The 21,387-nt window shown below is 47.5% G+C and overlaps 1 protein-coding gene across 8 annotated transcripts in view; it reads right to left on the bottom strand.

Moving 5' to 3' along the window:
- Nucleotides 1-21,387, bottom strand: part of sorcs2 (sortilin-related VPS10 domain containing receptor 2) — a 218,281-nt gene that overhangs the window by 149,346 nt on the left and 47,548 nt on the right. For all 8 annotated transcript variants that reach the window (XM_034290628.1, XM_010888014.5, XM_010888010.5 and 5 more), the window contains exon 2: nt 4,654-4,721. In XM_034290628.1, coding sequence (XP_034146519.1) covers nt 4,654-4,721 — 68 coding nt within the window. The remainder of the gene's footprint in view (nt 1-4,653; nt 4,722-21,387) is intronic.

Raw genomic sequence — 21,387 nt, 5'->3', positions numbered from 1 at the left:
AGCTATAGATGTCTTTAGGTTTGCGCAACAAAATGTACAGTGGATTTAAAAAGTCTACACACCCCTGCTAAAATGCCAGGTTCTTGTGATGTAAAAGAATGAGACAAAAATAAATCATGTCAGAACTTTTTCCACCTTTAATGTGACCTATAACGTGAACAATTCAATTGAAAAACAAACTGTAATCTTTGAGGGGGCAAAATTTAATAACCTGGTTGCATAAGTGTGCACACCCTTAAACTAATACTTTGTTGAAGCACCTTTTGATTTTATTACAGCTCTCAGTCTTTTCGGATAGGCGTCTATTAGCATGGCTCATCTTTTGGAATTATGGCCAAAAAGTTCAACCTTGGTTTCATCAGGCCATAACACAATTACCGATGTGCATTTGGGTGACTTGATGTTTGTTTTTGCAAACTTCAGCTGGGCTTGGATGTTTTTCTTTGTAAGAAAATGCTTCCGTCTTGCCACCATACCCCATAGCCCATTCATATGAAGAATACGGGCGATTGTTGTCACATGTAGCACACAGCCAGTACTTGCCAGAAATTCCTGCAGTTCCTTTGATGTTGCTGTAGGCCTCTTGGAAGCCTCCCTGACCAGTTTTCTTCTCGTCTTTTCATACATTTTGAGGGACGTCCCGTTCTTGGTAATGACTCTGTTGTGCCATATTTTCTCCACTTCATGATGACTGTCTTCACTGTGTTCCATGGTATATCTAATGCTTTGGAAATTATTTTTTACACTTCTCCTGACTGATATCTTTCAACAATGAGATCCCTCTGATGCTTTGAAAGCTCTCTGCGGACCATGGCCTTTGCTCTGAGATGCAACTAAGAAAATGTGAGGAAAATCCTACTAGCTGAACAGCTGAACTTTATTTCTCATTAATCTGAGTCACTTCAAATAATGGCAGGTGTGTAAAGAATATTTGAATGTGATTGATTATTTCTGAACACAGCCACATCCCCAGTTATAAGGGTGTGTACACCTATGCAACCAGGTTATTGTAACAATTTCATTTTTCATTTTTCCCCTAGAAGATTTCAGTTTGTTTTTCAATTTAACTGTTCACATTATAGGTCACATTAAAAGTGGAAAAAGTTCTGACATGATTTATCTTTGTCTCATTCTTTTACATCACAAAAACCTGGCATTTTAACAGGCGTGTTTAGAGTTTTTATATCCATTGTAGTGTCTCGATTCTTCTTCGACAGGTCTTGGAAGATGTAGCGTAACATAAACAAGCCATTGTGTGTGTATATAGGTGTGATTCATGTCCTTCAGATGATCTCAGTGAAGCCCCCCCCCCCCGGGAGGGAGGGGTGGGGGTTTATAAAGGGGTTTGACAGCTCTCTTTCTCTCTCTCTCTCTCTCTCTCTCTCTCAGGACTTCCGCCTGCCCAAACTAAGTGTGAAGCAGACATTTATTATAAATCCCAGCTGCTCTTTCAATTTCTATCAGTATTAGTGTGAATGAGGCGCGCTGTGTCCATTGCCTTGAGTGCAAACATGGACATGAAGCGCGTGCCCAACACAGGTAGGCGAAGAGGTATGTATGAACAAAACTGTTAGGTATACCAAGCCAGGGATAGACAGAGAAAGACACACAGAAAGAGTGAGAGCTTCCATCCCAGTGAGTAGCACGTGTTTCTCACCTGCCTCCCCAGACTCCCCCCCCCCGTCAACACACACACACACTCCCCGTATTGTGCCGGCCCCAGATTCTTCCGCACCCGGCTCCTCGCCACAGCCAAACAGACAGACGCTGTTTGGCCGTCCTTCCCAGAATGAACAGTGGATGAGTCACATGGCACGATTCACACCGGCCTTGACCACCCCCCGCCAATACTCGGAAAGAAATAAAGTAACGGCTACGCAGCCTTATCCGTTCCTGAGGGTTAGCCAGACAGCTGGGCCGCGGCTGCAAACGCGGCCCGGTGATACAGGATGTTGCCATTTCCGGTCCCTCTCCAGAGCCCCGGCAGTTGAAGTCAAACGCTAACAGGCCTCGGCCGTCCGATGACTGATGGCAACGATGGCGCGGAGACTAATTCTTCACTGGAAAGGAGCGGGGGCGTTAGAGGCTACAGCTGAGGCCCGCTTCTCTTGGACCCGGCAGCTGTTGTGGAGATGAGCACCGTCCCAACGGGCTCCTTATTCCCTGGATCTACAGTGAACTACTTTTGACCAGAGTCGAGCTACTAAGGAGCCTGAGGGGAAATAGCGATGACGAGGAACAGGGTGGCGGAACTAAGAGCCCACTGGAGGGCTGGAGGGGTAAACCGGGTAACGGAAGCAGGGAAAAAGCACTCAGATATGGGAGGGACATTAACAGCGAGGTGGGTGTCTGCCACTCACACACAGACAAGCGCGCGCGCGCACACATGCACACACACACACACAGAGGGAGTTGGGAAGTGTTTGCGTCTGCCGTTTGTTTGCGTATGACCTTGAGGTGACCCCCCTGACGTTGAGGCAGCCCCCTGACCGTGAGCGACCACTTCAGCTGGAAAACAACAGCAGCATTAACATCTCCACGGAGATCGCATCAATTATTAACCAGCCACAGCCTGCGCCGCCGTGGTAGGACAAAGAGAAGGAGAAAGAGAGAGAAAGAGAGGGAGAAATAGCGTCTACTTGTCACATTCATCCCCAAGCACACTTCCTCTCTTCGTCTCTCCGTCACAGGCTTGTCTGCTCTGGCCTTACCCTCTCCGTCTTTCCCTACTCTCTCTCCTGACTTGTTCCTATCTTGTTTGTGTACATGAGACACAGTTGACGAAGAGGGGAACGTGCGAGATTGGCAGAAGTGTGTGGTAGGGAAATGGCAGGCTTGGGACCGCCAGACTAACATATCAATACGTAATTGGCACACTAACCCCTCCATTTGGTCGGTCGCCGAAAAATTTTCATAGACAAGGAAAATCATAAACGCAGCCTTCTGTTATTCGAATGCAAGAACTGTAAAATACTTTCTCAGTATAAATATCCCTGGTTGGTAGACATTCCCTCAGCATCACAGCAAACAGTATTTCTCCCCCCCTTCTTCCGATCTCAAAGAGTCGTTCCCAGGAGGAATGGGAATGTTTTGGGCACTTCATCGGAGCGTGTTATAGCCGAGTATCCGAGGACAGCCATAACAGATTCAAGGCCCAAGTTACTGGAGCCACAGACTGTGTGTTCAACCCACAGGGCTGACGCCAGAAAGCAGGCGATAGCCAAAACACCAAAGCACATGAGGCCACAACCGGTAAAAAGACATCCTCACTCAATCCCAGAAGGCACTGGTAAGCCAGCGTTTTCGGTTATTTCCTAAAGGTTCTGCTACTGTCACGTTTTGTGATTCCCAGAATGATTATCTGCTACTCATACAATAAATAGTCGTAACTATGTTACGGTAACTATGTTACGGTAACTATGTTACGGTCTCCACAGTGGTAACATAATATATTCAGCAAACTCATAGTGATTGGTTGCATACCAAATGATGCATTGTGCAAATTCATAACATTCGGTGTAACAACTGATATTCCCCTGGTAGTCCTATCTAATGTAACCTGACATAACTAGTTTCTGCATCTCTGAAATACGCCAAGAATGTTACAAAGAGAGGAATTGTGCTATGAGACCAGATTGATCCTGTGTCTGTTCGACCACGTCGTATCTAAACTGACGAGTTTAAAGAATTATATATAAAGAGGCGCATTATCATTAAGAAAAGAAACTGCCATAATACACTAACCCTCCGTTTGACAGATCTCCGGAAAACCTTCCCGAAAACAAGGAATCTCACACACGAAGTCCCAGCAAAATGACCTCTCACCTGCCGTCCCTACACTAGGAAATTGATGTAAGAACAAATCCTCTTTGATCTTCTCTGAAAACCCAGGCAGATCTGGGAGTAATTGCGGACCTGCGGGTGTTTAGTGAAGTGAATGGTGACCATTTGGAGCAGTTTGGATCCATCCCTCCCCGTCTCACCAGAGCTCAGTTCACATGGCATCGCCCCACACCATAACCCCATTATCTGTTCTGGCTTAATCCTGATTGGAAAAACATGGGACTGCCCAACCCCCCCCCGGCATCCGGGACAGACTGCGGCAGGGAATGCTAGCGTCAACAGCGCCGCAGTTTCTTTCTTGGTAAATTACCGGGACAGCCTGTGGCATACTGCACATACTTGGGTACCACATATACAGTTGTGGCCAAATATATTGGCAACCTCTCGCGCTTAACTTGAAAAAACGCCCTATTTCTTCTATTTGGAATTGAAAAAACAATGTCGCCCTCCCCTTGTTACAGGATTTATTTTCAGCAGTGCAAAACTATTTGCATGTTTTCCATTTTCTACATTTAGAAAGACAAATGGCAGGGACAGTGCCCCCCCCAGTCCCCACCCCCAGCTAATGTATACGCCAAAAACTAAAAGCTTATTGTAAGCCTGCAGTGAGCTTACTGTATCTTGCTGAGAATCTATCCCACTCTTCAGCAGCCTGTTCTAATAGTTAAAGAGTTCACCCTTTTCCGTCCCATGTCTTCGGAGATGGGTAGCAACGAGACAAAACCCTTTGACCTGGCAGTGTATCCCTGACCAGATTGGTGGACCGGGATCTGACAGTAATAACATCCTGTAAACAGCTGTAGACCATACCTCCAGAGGGAACTCTCCAAAACCTTGCTGGAGTCGCCGTGGTAATACTTCGTCAGGATGAGGATGACCTGAGGAAGAGGAGAGAGAGGAAGGCTGAGTCACAACAGTACCACAGAACCTGAGGCGCATTCATGGATAACACGTCACGGTAAGTAGAACCAAAGTAGTATTTGGTTTCATTCAAATTGATTCAAATTGAATTTATGAATTGTGTTTTTCCTGGGCTGTCTACGGGCTCTGCTGCTGATTATGCCAAGATTTGTTCGACGGAGCACAAAGAGACTATTACCCTCTACAAATAGCTGCTTTGTTTGCCACTTTAATTTTAGAAGCAAATGTTTACAGCAGTGCTCCTTCCCACTCCCACACAATCCAAACGATGGGTTTTGTTTAACCGCAAATATAATTTCAGGAGAAGCTTCAAATATGAAACTCTTCTGTAGTTTTATTCAACTGCGAGTTCTGAACGTCAGGTTTTGTCGGGGAAGAAAAGACGCTTTTGGGTCTGACCTATTATTAATAGAACTATGGTATCTATATATATATGTGTGTGTGTGTGTGTGTGTGTGTGTGTGTGGGTGCGTGCGTGCGTGCGCACGTATGTCCAACTGCTTTTTATCGGACAACTGCCCAGGTTTTGACAGCAGTGTGGCCTGCAGGGAGTACGTTGCCATGGCGAAGGGAGCTGAAGGGTCGAAGAGGACAGTTAGCCCCGGAGGTGTGATTGGCGGGTCGATGTCGTAGGAGACAGTGAAGAGGACACCCGTCTAGCCTGTCCGGGGCTCAAGCCTACAGCACACCTGGTAAAAAGCTAGCAACCCTGACAGACTCCATACCAATGAACCCACAAGGCCGTCAGCAACACCGGCCAGTTGACACATCCCCCACGGGGGATGATGCATTGGCCCAGTTGACACATCCCCCACACAGGATGAAGCGCTGGCCCAGTTGACACATCCCCCACGCAGGATGAAACGTTGGCTCAGTTGACACATCCCCCACGCAGGATGAAACGTTGGCCCAGTTGACACATCCCCCACGCAGGATGAAACGTTGGCCCAGTTGACACATCCCCCACGCAGGATGAAACGTTGGCCCAGTTGACACATCCCCCACGCAGGATGAAACGCTGGCCCAGTTGACACATCCCCCACGCAGGATGAAGCGTTGGCCTAGTTGACACATCCACCACCGCGGGATGATGCATTGGCCCAGTTGACACATCCCCCCGCTGGATGAAACGCTGGCCCAGTTGACACATCCCCCACGCAGGATGAAACATTGGCCCAGTTGACACATCCCCCACGCAGTATGAAGCGTTGGCCCAGTTGACACATCCACCACCGCGGGATGATGCATTGGCCCAGTTGACACATCCCCCCGCTGGATGAAACGCTGGCCCAGTTGACACCCCCCACCCCCCAAGGGATAAAGCGTTGGCCCAGTTGACATTTTAGTTTATTTTTGCTGGGTGAAAAACACAAGCCGTAAGCATGAAATGATCAAGAGTGGGTGATCTGTGAAGGGTACGAGTGACCCAAAAACTGCTATGGTTTAACTGCAAACATCTAAGGATTCCTTTGTCAGATAAAAGATGCAATTCTTTCACTAGTTCTGACAGGACACTCAACCGCAGTCCAAGCCATTTCCAACACAAACGTTATTGTGTAGTGAGAATGTTTAGCATGACCCCAGGCACCAGTGTTGCCCCGTGTGGTACAGAGGAGCAGTGCAGCAAAGGACACTTCTGTACTCTTCTGAGAAACATTTTTCAAAGTCACCACACTCATTTTTCAAACTTGATTTCTAGTATACTCCACAGGCCCCTTTGATGGAGGCTGGATCCTCTGGGGCCTGAAGGTCCCTTTAAAGCTGCACTGGGGCTAGGGAGAGGTTGACATTATTTCACAGAACCCGGAGTTGGTCGGACGGAGCTCCACAGCTGTGGAACGCTGATTGTACTTTGAGAGTGGCTCCAAGCGCCATTCCACAACAGAGAGCCCGACTCTGTTAAAGACACTCGGTTGACTCTCGAGACACTCCGGCTCAAAGCAGCCAGAGCTCCCACAATCCCATCCCTGGTGTAGCTCGGGTGGTTCCAAAGACGCTTTGAGGGCAGCGAAATGGAACCCACAACAATCCCCGGGACAGCATTTTGCCAAACTTGATAACAACCGTCATGACAGCCCTAGCAGATGCAGTGGGCAGAATCACCAGGTTTTTCGAGGTTCGCGCTTCGAAAAGAGCATTCCCACAGACCGGGAATTGGAGAGCAGAGATAATCTGAACTTTTCTCAAGGCCACTGAAGCATGTGAAATGACGCAGGCTCATGTGACATCGCCGCCAAGGCCATTTCTTGTGGGCCGCCCCGCCGCGAGTCAGACGCTGACCGAAGCCACAGACTGTCCGCCTATGCACAGCTGTCCCTCGATCCTTGTAGCGCTAATGAGACACCCAGAGAGAGAGAAGCATTTCAGACACTCATCAGCCAGGCCCAGACATGGAGCGGAGTGAGACACCGGCGCTGACTTCATCTTTTTGACGTGCAATGTTTTGGCCAATTACGTGCTGTTTTTTTTCCCTTCAATGTTTTAATTGGGCAGGTCTGGCCCAAAATGTTCTGTGGTTTACTCACCAGTTCAGGTGAAATGGAAAGAAAAATGCAGAGCAAAGAAGACAATGGGAAGTGACATCTGGGAGATCTGTCCCTGCCGGGAAAAAGTCACAAAACAACGTAGGAAAGACACAGGGACTCAGGACGATGAGCTGGTTAGTGACCTATGACCTCCGAATGCAATGATTGAGAGTGTCATCGCTCTCACACTCCCTCATACTGGTCACTGGAAGTTCAACATGGCTCCTCATGGCAAAGAACTCTCTGAGGATCTGAATTTTTTTTTTTTTTATCTACATAAAGATGGCCTAGGCTATAAGAAGATTGCCAAGACCCTGAAACTGAGCTGCAGCATGGTGGCCAAGACCGTACAGCAGTTCAACAGGACAGGTTCTACCCAGAACAGGCCTCGCCATGGTCGACCAAAGATGTTGAGTGCACATGCTCAGTGTCATATCCAGAGGTTGTCTTTGGGAAATAGACGTATGAGTGCTGCCAGCATTGCTGCAGAGGTTGAAGGGGTGGGGGGTCAGCCTGTCAGTGTTCAGACCATACGCACACTGGATCAAATTGGTCTGCACGGCTGTCGTCCCAGAAGGAAGCCTCTTCTAAAGATGATGCACAAGAAAGCCTGCAAACAGTTTGCTGAAGACAAGCAGACTAAGGACATGGATTACTGGAACCATGTCCTGTGGTCTGATGAGACCAAGTTAAACTTATTTGGTTCAGATGGTGTCAAGCGTGTGTAGCGGCAACCTACAGTCAAGCATGTTGGTGGGAGTGTCATGGTCTGGGGCTGCATGATTGCTGCCGGCACTGGGGAGCTACAGTTCATTGAGGGAGCCATGAATACCAACACTGTGACATACTGAAGCAGAGCATGATCCCCTCCCTTGGGAGACTGGGCTGCAGGGCAGTATTACGACCCCAAACACACCTCCAAGAGTACTGCCTTGCTAAAGAAGTTGAGGGTAAAGGTGATGGACTGGCCAAGCATGTCTCCAAACCCCATAGAGCATTTGTGAGGATTCCTCAAACGGACGGTGGAGGAGTGCAAAGTCTCTAACATCCACCAGCTCTGTGATGTCGTCATGGAGGAGTGGAAGAGGACTCCAGTGGCAACCTGTGAAGCTCTGGTGAACTCCATACCCAAGAGGGTTAAGGAAGTGCTGGAAAAATTATGATGGCCACACACAATATTGACACTTTGCGCCCAATTTGGACATTTTCACTTAGGGGTGTACTCACTTTTGTTGCCAGCGGTTTAGACATTAATGGGTGTGTGTTGTGTTATTTTGAGGGGACAGCAAATCTACACTGTTATACAAGCTGTACACTCACTACTTTACATTGTAGCAAAGTGTCATTTCTTCAGTGTTGTCACATGAAAAGGTATAATCAAATCTTTGCATAAATGTGAGGGGTGTGTTCACTTTTGTGAGATACTGTATTTGTTGTATTACAGGGCTGATTAGTGAACAGCCCTCAGGAAAGCCTGATGCCTTTTTACATGCCTTGCATAATGTCGCCCAGACATGTCACTACCACATATGTGCCTGTCTGCAATAGACAACCCCGCATTACATACAGATCGCTTTCGGAATCGCGCTTCAAACGGCGTCCTGTGAAAAATGTAAAAAGCTCAAGTGCTCCCCTCTCCCGTCCTCCACCGGTCTGACACAGACTCAGAGATGCATGATTCCTCCAAACGTTCCTGTGGTTTGGCATCCGACTGGCCCCATAATGCACCACGGATCCAGAGAAGCCCTTCGGGTACAGTGATCCTTGGTCTTGTATGTGTTACGCCGGTGAGTGCTGTACCATGGGAGACATTCTCTAGAGAAGCAGTGGAACACAGCCTACCAGATAACCAGGAAGGGGGCTCTGTTGACAGTGGTGTGCCTCCCCCATCCAACTAAACTGCTGAATAATGGAGAAGCCCCATTCCAATGAGCGCCAGCCAGAGTCCGAGACTGCTGCCAGTCCGAACACGACCACAGCATGATTGACGTAGAGCCAAAGATTGGGAAATATCTAATTCCAAGTGTCTTAGCAGAGCAGTAGTCATAAAAACAACCTTGAAACAAATAATCGGGTTTTGAGGAGAGCGAAGAACCAATCGAAAGAGGTTGATTGGAATTACAAAATAAAATCTATACACTGAACCTGAAAAAAAGAAAAATGTCAGGCTGAGTTAGACGGAAGAAAAACAACTCCAAGTTTTCCACTTAATTCCTCTTTTGCCACACCGTCGGTGCCGCGCCTTCGCCTGGCAACAGCATTGCTGTGGTCTGGTGGTGAACAATGCCGAACAGTTGTTTGTCAACCCGCGGTTGACATTTATCGAGGAAAACGCAACTAGGGAGTCAGGACCCCTGAATAACTACAGAGACTTTACAAGAGCCCCCATTGAGCCTCCACAGTGCCTGCGAGTGAACTGTGGGCTTCACGTCCCCGTTTCCTAATTTGTCCTGGAGACATTCCGCCAGACCGAGACTCTCAATGAAGAGCTATCAATCAGCCTTTGAGCAGAGGGGAGAGGAGCTTGGCCAAAGGATGGTGAAGGAAGGGACTGCAGAGAGTGGGGATTGGGAGCGACAAGAGAAGCTTCAGTGTTGGAGAGAAATGACTCGACAATGTCCTGATTAATTTTGCGAGCATAAACAGTAAAATACAATCAGAGTGTTATGACCCCTGGAGGGAAGCTAAATCCATTGCCCCTCAAAAAAAAAAAAAAGGCCACACACAGTTGGGTAATTCATCACTGTCTGGAAGTGATGAGGAATTAATTTGTCTACATTCCAAAATTGAAACCTACATTGATTTTCACAAGGCACAAGATTTTTTAAAATAAGTTTTGCAGAACAAATCAATTTGAGAAGGGACTTTCCTTTGCCTTGTCTTCCCACACAACGTGTACACAAACAAACATACAGTACCTCCCTCACAAAGTCACATGGGGCTATCCTCTCTCACACACAGTACTATGTCTCTCTGTCTCTCTTCATCCTCCTCCATCCCTCCCATTTTCTCTCCCTCCCTCCCTCTCTCACAATTCAATTTTATTGGCTTTATTGGCATGGGAAACACATTTTTACATTGCCAAAGCGAGTAGAATATTCTGCAGATGCAGTATAATTCATAGCAAAAGATATGAAATTACACAGAACACTTTCAGAAGTAAAGAATTACTTTAAATGTTATATTTATATATTATAATAACACATTATTAGTTATGCACAGTGTTGTAACCATTTGAAAGGAGTTACGAGTGTGAATGACAAACATAAAAAATAAACACTGTTTATGCCTTCTGTCGCAAATTGTGACGCTACGATTTACCTATAAAACACATGAGTTTCTCAATGTTACATTTCTAATTCTGTATCTCCCTAACCCTCTCTCCCTACAGCTCTCCCTCTCTGTATGTCTAGCTATCTACCTTTCCCTCCCGCCCTCTCTCTTTCTCTCTCTCTCTCTCTCTCTCTCACTGCCTCTCACCCCCTCTCTCTCTCCAACCCTCCTTTCCTCACTACCTTTCTCTGTAAAATGTACCTCCACTCCTCTCTTTGTATACAGCAGCAGTGATAGTCAAGACAAAGGAAGCTCCAATGTTACGACGCTGACCCCTACAGACACAGTGAACAGAGGTAGACATTTAAACGGCGTGCTCTCACAGCCATTCATCTCTCAAGGTTTTCTTCTGCTTTACCTCTAATGTCTTTCTCTGCCATTAGTTATGTTCCTCTGCTTTTGTCCACGTGAGTCTGAGCGACCGACTGTCCGTCTTTCTGTCTGACCGTGCATTTCTGTCTGACTGTACATTTCTGTCTGCCTCCATCGTCGTTTGCGTCTGGTCTCTGTTCTTTTGTTATTCTCTTCCTTTAATGTTTTTTCTGCCTCTCTCCCTCAGCCTCCCTCACGCCGTCTCCCTTGCTCTGGTTTTGCCAGATAGATATCTGATTAAGGTCTGTGAATGGGATCTCGTCCAGTCGTTAGTCTGTTTATGCAGTTGAGACAACCAAAGAAAAGTCGGGAAAATGTCACAGCATGTGAAGACACGCGGTGGACCCATGCATACATCCATCTCTCCATATCTTTAATTCATCCGTCAATCTATTCATCCGTTTATCAATTCACCCATCCCTCCATTCCAATCAGTTGTTCCGTCCCCACCGATAATTCCTCAGATTTATGACGGTATGAATACAATGAAGGTGAAGTATTAAGCATTTCGAAAAACAGAACAAAGCAGTTCCTTGTTGGCCCTTCACCCCTGTCGTACAAACACCCCGTCCCAGATGGACCACCCACTGCAGCATAAAAACCAATGGAAACCCAGCGCTTATAGAGGCTTCTGTGGAGGCACTGACAGTCTCAGAAGGATCCGGTACCACGGTACGATACCGAAACCCACAATAAATCACTGCGGGAAGGAAGGGCGAAAGACAAGGAGGACGGGAGAGAGAGAGGAACGGAAAGCTCCTGAGGGAGAGATGGAATGGGAGCAAAGGAGAAGGAGATGAAAAGGAGACAGGGAAGGGGCGGAGAGAAAGAGCGTTACAGAGAAAGACCCTGGGGCTGAAGCTCTGAGTAGTCTGATCTCACTGACGGAGTGATCGATGAGGCTCAACCAGGGCCCAGGGATTACCTCCCCACCCCCCCCCACAGGCCCTCAGATCTGTCCATTGATTTAACCTCTGCATGGGGGCGGGGGGTTAGAGAGCAGGTGTTGGGTGAACGCCATCAGGAATAGAACCGATGGAGGTTAGGTAAAAGCCCAGAGTTGCCGGGTTCTTGGATGGACAAAGGGATGGAGATTAATCCGAGCCTGTCTGGGTCTCGCCACTGCCTAGATCAAGTGCCCGCTTAAACAGCTGTGACTGTGCAGAGATATAATGCTGGGAGATGGGCCGTTCTGTCGGCTCTGGAGAGAACCCATGCCATTGACAGGCTTTTATTTGTTACCGAAATAACAGTGTTTCAGCTGAGCGTAGCAGCAAGGACAAACGGGACAAGAATAGACCATATGCTCCAACGCGCCAAATAGAGGAACTGACAAAAAGGATATCTTTGAACACAGGCGACCTGTGATGTTGCTGTCACTGACAGATCTGTAGTTCAGCTCTGCCACGCCTAAAAACTCAGCTTACCTTGATCCTCTCTACGAGCAGGCTTCTGATCGTCAGTCAGCAATCTTTCTGAAATACCAGAGAGAACGAGGGAGACAACAGACAGGGATAAAGGCTCTCTGACTCCCCGCTCTGTTGTTCCAGGCCTCTGTTATAACCACAGATCCCTTCCATACAGCCAAGCCCCCCCCCCCCCCTAGTGTAACATTCAGAAATCCCCAATAAAATATTTTCCAGAGAGGAAGAATTAAAAGGAGGAAAATAAACAAGAGGAACGTGCAGATGGGACTTGGATTCCGACAGGGAGCCCACCTGTGAAGACGGCGAGAGTGCCAAGTGCCTGTCTGTCTCTCTGCCTTTCTGCCTGTCTGCCTGCCTGCCCTCTCTGTCTGCGCGTGTCTGTCACTCGCAAACATCTGCGGGGGGGGGGGGGCAGAATAAGCGGGCCGCGTGAAAACCGTGGCGACGCAGTGGCTACCTTTCCTGGCATCGAGACAGAATCCCATCCCGGCTCAGACGGCATCTCCTCCAGTGGATACAGCTGCTGGCGCCGGGCTGAACAGATGTCCCCATGGCATTACCATAATCCCTGCCTCTCAATCACTCCCACCTCCCCGTCTCAACACCACTATCACTTACCATATCTCCCCCCTCTGTCTCTGACACCTCTCCTCCGCCGTTCCGTCCCAAGATGCTTTTCTCTCTCTCACTGTTTTTAACTGCCCCCGCCCCCCCCCGCCCCGGCCCCTCCCATCCACCGCCAGCTGAGTATAAAACACCCGGGGCCTATTCTCTATTCCTCTCCTCATCATTCGTCCCTGTTTTCGTTTCTCCCCGTGAAGCAAAACGCCGGGTTTTGTGTCTCTAAATTGTAAAACAAAAGTTACATCAACGTTGTTTTCCTACTTATATTAATTAGGACGTTTGAGAGGAGCTTAGAAATGTGAACAGAAAGACAGAAGGCAGCGGCATATCGACGACCTAGCAGGATCTCATTTTGGCAAATGTATTTACATGGTCTAAGTACTGGTTGAAATACAGTTAACGTGTGTGATCATTTCAACAGGAGCTTGGGTAATGTAGTAATTTACAAAATGACAAATTTCAGGCCCGTTTAATACAAATACACCAGCCTATGGGATATCAGATATGAGGTTGTGATGAAGCTGGGTACTTCGATATATTATATATTTTAAATATATGCATTGCCATTGGAAATGTTGTTGTTTTATAGACTTACTTTATATAGAAAACCTAGAGGGGGGAGGACAACCTATACCCGGTAATGACAAAGCAAAAACCTCTGCAGAGAAACTGTTTGGGTGGCCTCGGGTTTATGGGCACCACCCTGACCAAGGCCCTTGTTGCCCGGTTAGTTCGTTTGGCCGGACGACCATCTTCAAATTTCAAAATGTTGCCTTTCTAAATCATCTCCAATCACTTTCGTTTCCATTCAAGTTCTAGAGACATTTCAAGGACCACAAAAGAATTCGGGTTGCCATGGCAAAGGGTCGGAATACTTAGCTTCGAGATATTTCGGTTCTCCGCCACGGGGAAGCCGCCATGGAGGTGACGCTGCCTTGTCACAGCAATTTGATTGAGTTAGATTACTTCCACACCACTTCCTCTCATCCTTCAATTTGTGTCAATAAAACTTCCACCAGGGCTGTAACACTTCCTGTTTCCATTCCCTGTGTCTCTCCCCGTTACAATACACTATATATTATATATTTATATTAAAGGTTTGCTCCCCCCAAAGGCTAACACCGTTCAATACAATTTGCACCATAGACACTTACTCTCCCTTTCACTCTCCTCCCCAGTCTCTCGCACGCACACGTACGACGCACGTCGAAAAGGTCACGGGGGAAATCACCGGAGACTGACGCCGTCACTCATTCGATAACCCGATCCCACGTGCCGAGAGGAATGTCAAACTGACCAACGGTCGGCGCGCTTACTGTTCGCAAGCGATGCGGGCTATGCGAAGCAGCCAAGGGGAAGACGGAGTAAATACATTAGGATGAAACCCTTCTCGGGCTAAAGTGAACATTAGCATACTTAATCGGATTTGGTGCTCTTTGGTGGCCATGCTCCATTACCTGTCGAGTAAAGCGTGACCGTTCCTCGATGGCGAACCAACGGTTCATTTTCCCATCCCGCTCCGTTGCTTCCTTTTGACTCACGCTGCCTCGAACGCAATCGCCCACCTTCTCATGCTACCTCAGTTGCTGACTTTGTCTCCTGTTGTTCTCAAGCACGCTTCCTCTCACATGACCTCTTTGCCAATTCTACCCCCACCAATTCAAATACATTTCAAGGGACATAAGTGGCTTGGGAAAAATACATTTTCACTGACAAAGTATGTAGGGAAAAAAGGAAGATGGTGATAAAACCAGCTGATCCTTCACCAGACAATAGGGGTGGGGTGGCTGGGCAGGGGGCGTTGGGCAGAGGTGGGGGTATTGGGCAGGGGTGGGGTGTTGGGCAGGGCTGTGGGTGTTGGGCATAATTGGGGTGCTGGGCAGGGGTGTGGTGTTGGGCAGGGGTTGGGGTTGCTGGGCAGGGGTGGGGTGTTGGGCAGAGGGAGGGTGTTGGGCAGAGGTAGGGTGTTGGGCAGGGGTGAGGGTGACTGGGCAGGGGTGGGGTGTTGGGCAGGTGTGGGGTGGCTGGACAGGGGTGGGGTGTTGGGCAGAGGTAGGGTGTTGGGCAGAGGTAGGGTGTTGGGCAGGGGTGAGGGTGACTGGGCAGGGGTGGGGTGTTGGGCAGGTGTGGGGTGGCTGGACAGGGGTGGGGTGTTGGGCAGAGGTAGGGTGTTGGGCAGGGGTGAGGGTGACTGGGCAGGGGTGGGGTGTTGGGCAGGTGTGGGGTGGCTGGACAGGGGTGGGGTAGCTGGGTGCTTTCCCCTGGGGTTCCCCTCCATGTTTAGTCAGTCAGGCCGGTCTTCTGTCACAAGACATCAGCCACTCTCAGGTGATAACCCTGGTCCTCCTCAACTCCCATCCCTTTCCCATCCCCATTCCGAAAGGCTGGTGCCCCTGGCCACGCTTTAATACCGTCATGCTTTGTTTGGACTGGGAGGAACATCAAGTGGGTGAGACACACGTACAAACTCCAATGAAAGCTTTCTCGAAACCTTTACAGGAAGACTTTATCCGAAATTCACTCACTCTGTCAGTCGTCCACAATCACCCTGTTTCTCTTAATCCCCCGTGTCTATTTTATATCCAACCTGTCCTATCCGGGGCCAGAGCCTACCCGTTTTAAAGCTGAGCGCAACTCAAGATGAGAGCGGAAATGCGTTTAAAACGTCAGTGCTGCTTCATCCGCTGAAGACCTCGAGCTGAAACGCCACGTAACGGTGGTGGCAACCCCACGGGCCAACCAACAACCTTCTGAGGCGGTGAGACAAAAACTACCTCACGAATTTTGCTCCTCATCCAAATTCACCAATAAACAAATGCGATGCAGACTTGTTTCGTAAAAGCAAAGCCAGCAAAGGCGCTGACGTCAAAAGCCAGCCCATGCAAAGATCCAGACCTGAAGCAGACATTATTTCAGTAAGGTAAACCATCCTGGGTGTACTGCAAATCACGCTACATTATATTTTGTGGCGGGGCGTGGCCAAGTGGGCATTGGCTACAATCAAAACAGGCTGTGCCTGTCTGTGCCATATCCCTGAAGGGTATAATTCGGCACGACGGGTTATATCAGAGGTGTCAGATTATTTATCCATAAACCATCTTAGAGTCGGAGAGCAGGTTCAGGATAAGATCCGTAACCTCTTGAAATTGTATTCAACATGAAGTAAAAAGCAAAAGCTGATCTTAGATCAGTGTGAACAACCTGAGGCTACGGAGATGGCAGAGGAGGACACGGACACATTCAACATAGGTTGACACCAAACTCTATTTGTATGCAAACTCATTTTAAACTGTCGGTAAAGAGCTAGTTCAAGCAAAACTGACGGTTGATATTCAGCTCACATGCTCCCTCACACACAAAGGATTCAACTGTTTCCAGAAGATGTCATTGTATACGCCACACAGAGACATGATATTAAGACTACTTCAAGCATACAGAGCAGGAGGTGGACACCAGATGCCTCTAGTTCTCTCCATTTCTCGACTTCTCTCCACCCCCCCCCTTTCCCTCTCTCTCCATGTCTCTCAGCTTCCCTCGCTCCCTCTCTTTCCTTCTCTTTTCTTCTGTGACGACTTAAAGTGGTGGAAGACGGGGAGATGGGAAATGTCAGCCAGATGGCAGAGGGTTTTTCCTGGGTCCGTCCGGCAGTAGCCATCCCAGAGGTACAGGTTCATCCATAAACATGGCCAACACAGAAGCTGTGGTGGCAGACTGACTGCGTGGCCGAAGGGTTGGCAAAAGCCCTGATGGAGATATATGATTTATTTATCAAGATCAGCCCTTTGTTCTCACATAGGAGACCCACACGGGAGCTCAGACTGAAAGGAGAAACAAAGAAAAGCAAAAGGAAGTCAAGAGGGAGGCTGATTGAAAGAGAGGAAGATTGGGGAGAAACCTTATGAAAAACTTTTATAATTACAAATATTAACAGGGGAAGGTGGTGCTAAAACTGTGGGTTAAACCAACTTTTAGGCCAAGTTACCTGACAAAACAATACTGTATTCATACAGCCATCCGTTTGGCTTCAAATCTCAAGACGAAAGACGCCTGCAGAAATTACCAATGGCTCAGCGAGATTACTGGGTGATAGTTAAAATAGCTAAAAACCTCTGTCCAAATCTGTGAACTCCGGCAAAACGATCAAAGACAAACTACCAATCTGACTTGGTCAAAGATGTTTCTAAGCTCCAGCATGTATGTGCACATGTGTGTATCTATATGCATGTGTGTGTAGAGGGAAAGTTGAAAAGGAATGTTTTGAGTGATGAACAGAAGCGTTCAATTTGCAGTGATCTCTTCATTTTAACTTTCCTTTTCAACTTTCATGTAAAGGATAGAAAAAGGTGCAGTGGTCTCTTAATTTTTTCCGGAGCTGTATATGAGAATGTGTGTGTATCTATATGCATGTGTGTGTGTGTGTATCTATATGCATATGTGCATATCTCTGTGCATATGTGTGCATCTATGCGCATCTGTGTGCATGTGTGTGTGTCTATGCGCATGTTTGCGAATCTATGCGCATCTGTGTGCATGTGTGTGCATCTATGCGCATGTGTGTGTGTGTATCTATGCGCATGTGTGTGTGTATCAATGTGCATGTGTGTGTGTATCTATGTGCATGTGTGTGTGTATGTGTGTGCATGTGTGTGTATCTATGCGCATGTGTGTGTATCACCCGCAGGTATGTGTATCTATGCGCATGTGTGTGTATCTATGTGCATATGTGTGTTTGCATCCCACGGAAATGGATATTGCCAGGCAGTGGGGATAAGTGTGTGACATATGAATCACATGACAGATGTGTATGGCACTCAATCTGTAAAACACATTTAAAATCCATTCAACATCCTGAACTGTCAGAGCCAGCAGGAACAACACCTGAACAAATGATTACTATAACAAAGACAACTCTCTGAATGGGATGGTCACGTCTGTGACAGACAGGGAGAGTGTGTGTGTGTGGGTGTGTGTGCAGACAGACAGAGAGGCAGACAGACAGGCAGACAGAGAGACAGACAGGCAGGCAGACAGGCGGTGCCCCTCTGCCAACAGCACCCTGCCACAGCTGTGCCCACAAGGCCTCTCCATTACCCCTGACAACAAGCAGCTTCTGTTATCACCACAGATACAATCAGAGAGCGGGGGGGGGGGGGGGTACCAGGAGTTCTAGGTACACACTGGACCATAACTGATGTTCCTTTCTCTGCAGGCAGCGTGCGCACACACACACAGACACACAATAAAACACATACACACACACACATACACAAAAAAAAACACACAGACACACACACACCCACACACAGACAAACACACACAGACAAACACACACAGACATGCACACACTGACACGCACAACCACAATTTGCATTTAAAAGCTAATTAAATACTGTACCCCCCATAAACAAAACACACACACACACAATCACCCACACAGGAATAGCACATCGCTACAGCTGCTTAGTACTTTGGGTTATTTACTTCTGTGTCCCTGCCAACCACACAACAACAACAACAACAACAACAACATCAACATAAGGCAACAACATCCTCAACCAGCACCATAAGCGGCAGAAAGGTTCAGCTGATGTTTCTACTGTACCATCAGCAGGACTCACTGTCCTCCTCAGACAGCACCGCAGAGAGGGGCCCGTCTCTGCCAAACACTCAAACAGTTCAACCACTTGCAACATCAGCACTAAGAAAGAGCAGGAGGAGGTGGCGGGGGAGGAGGCTGACACGGAGGAGGAACAGCAGGACAAGGAGGAGAAGGCGGCGGAGGAGGGGGAGCTGACACAGAGGAGGAACAGCAGGACAAATAAGGGGAGGCAGCGAAGGAGAAAGAGCAGGAGGAGGTGGCGGCGGGGGGGGGGCTGACACAGAGGAGGAACCGCAGGGCAAGGAGGAGAAGGCGGTGGAGGAGAAAGAGCAGGAGGAGGAGTAAGAGTCTGCATTACTGGATGGGCTTATGCACTTCCTTTGGCTTTCACACAACAGAGTGCCTTGAGAGGGAGAGATAGTGTGTGTGTGTGTGTGTGTGTGTGTGCTAGCGTGCATGTGTTGTTCACTGCTAGTTAAGATCAAGGACACTTCAGAGATACTCAGTAAGCACTCACTTCCCAATAGTCCAAAGGGACACTTAACATCCACTCAACACTTATGTCAAGGGTCGAGCTCTCCCAACACGTTCCAAGATTGCTTCTTTTCAGTATCATATCTAATGGGAACCATCCTTTACAGCCACTTGTAGGTGGCCGTTGATTGGTTAAAATAAGGATTCCCAACCATCTCCTCGGCGGACAACAGACATTACACACGGTGTTGTAGCCCTGAACCGACACAGCTGACTGAAGTGGGAAAGGGCTTGGTAAAGACTGACTAATAGAATCAGGTGTGCCATTTCACGGCTACAACAAACATGTGAAACACCTGGTGGGCCCCAAGCAGAGGGCCGGGAAACCCTGGGTTCAAGTGTGAAATGAAAATCACCAACCACGAGGTCCAAAAATATCTGGACCACGTTTACGTGTTTTGTTTTTATATTGGCTCTGTGCTTTCACCCCGTTTTAGCACCGACAGCGGGGGAGAAGCGATGGCCAAGGCATTGGTCCTGTTGTTCTGGCACACTGTTCACTCCATACTACAGTATCTAACAACAGACGTGAAAACATTTCTGACAAGTTCTACTATATCACACCAGACGATGCCACCACACCCATCCTCTCCTTCCTGCAATCGCTGCACAAAACACCCAAAGTTCAAAACACTCGATATTCAAAACACCCGATATTCAAAACACCCGATATTCAAAACACCCGATATTCAAAACACCCGATGTTCAAAACACTCGATATTCAAAACACCCGATATTCAAAACACCCGATATTCAAAACACCCGATATTCAAAACACCCGATGTTCAAAAAATCCGATATTCAAAACACCCGATATTCAAAACACCCGATATTCAAAACACCCGATATTCAAAACCCACAAGGCCAGCAGTCTATTTGAGCCAGCAGTCTATCACTCTTAAACATCTAAAACTAGATTTGAAAACATGTAGAAATAATTATGTATCTAAAAATATTTTAATAACTGCCTAATTTAATCATACAGTACAAAGCAAATGTGCGGCCCTCGTTTATTTTCGACATACCAATGTGGAACACACGAGCCACAAGGTTTTCCCACCCCGGCTTCAGGAAGTATGCAATGTCCCTCTGCAGAGCGTCCAAACTCTGTTTCTTCTGCGCAGACAAACTCCTGTTTGAAAGGCTTAGTGGTGATGTGGCAGCGGAGACATGCAGAGTGTCTGTAAACTGAACTGCCTCATCCGTCAAAGTGAGTTAAAGCATACCGTTCTGTGGGTGTCCGGCCTTTTAAAACCAGCCGATTTAACACAGCAACTCCACAGGGGTCAGTGGTTAGGGCCCAAACTGAGGGTTTTCTGTTCCAATCGGAAAGACTATCTTAATCGAGCTTGTGGTTGTTGTTGCCGTGGCAGCCGTTTGGGGGATTTTTGACCAAGACTGCTTATTGGATAATGTCGGTGATTTGCATAAGCAGACGGAAGTCCACATTACCACAGACTGATGAATGGCAGGATCACTGTAGTCACTGTTCTAGGATCAGCTCATCCCGTCCCGATAATGAGACAGGATAAACACCCGACCAGAGACCAGTTTCCAGGAAAACTTATTTCTCGTAACTTATTTCCTGCTTGTAAGTACTGACATTTCCAGGGAGGTAGAGGGGAGATATCTACTTTTATTATGGATGATTCAGTTCGGAAACAAGGCTTTGGCGTCAGAGTGGCTGAAGCTGTTCCATCTAAATCAGACCCATATCTTCCAGTTTGAAGGGACGCCCTGGACTGAGTAAGAACGGAAGTGGTGGAGTAAGAAAAGGGTGTCTAACATCCAAAAGAAGTCGGGGAAAAAAGTGTCAACTGAATGATTTCTACATAGTTTAAATCCTGATTTCATGTTTTGGGGAAGTTATTTAGCAATAATTATAACAGACCTGATTATACCAAATGTTGTTCTTCTAGCAAATAAGTTTTTAATCATGATAAATTATGACACCTTTATTTTGTTTTCCCGTAACAAAAAAAGTTTTCTCGTAACAAAACTAAAATAGTTTTATGAAATCCAAGGAAAGGGAATGACTGTATTCCGTTTCCTTGTAGCAGTGACTATAGCGGCTTCACTGAAATCTCACTATGACTGGGTTGTTTGGATACGCCAACATTTATTTACTGTGCGCAGCTCTGAATCAGAACATTTGCTGAAATCACTTAAAATATTTAATTAAATGTAAAAGCCCAAATTCTTTGACTCC

Source organism: Esox lucius, chromosome 24, assembly GCF_011004845.1.
Source record: "Esox lucius isolate fEsoLuc1 chromosome 24, fEsoLuc1.pri, whole genome shotgun sequence".
In the NCBI taxonomy this organism is placed as follows: Eukaryota; Metazoa; Chordata; class Actinopteri; order Esociformes; family Esocidae; genus Esox; species Esox lucius.
This window is presented reverse-complemented; position numbering and strand designations above follow the sequence as displayed.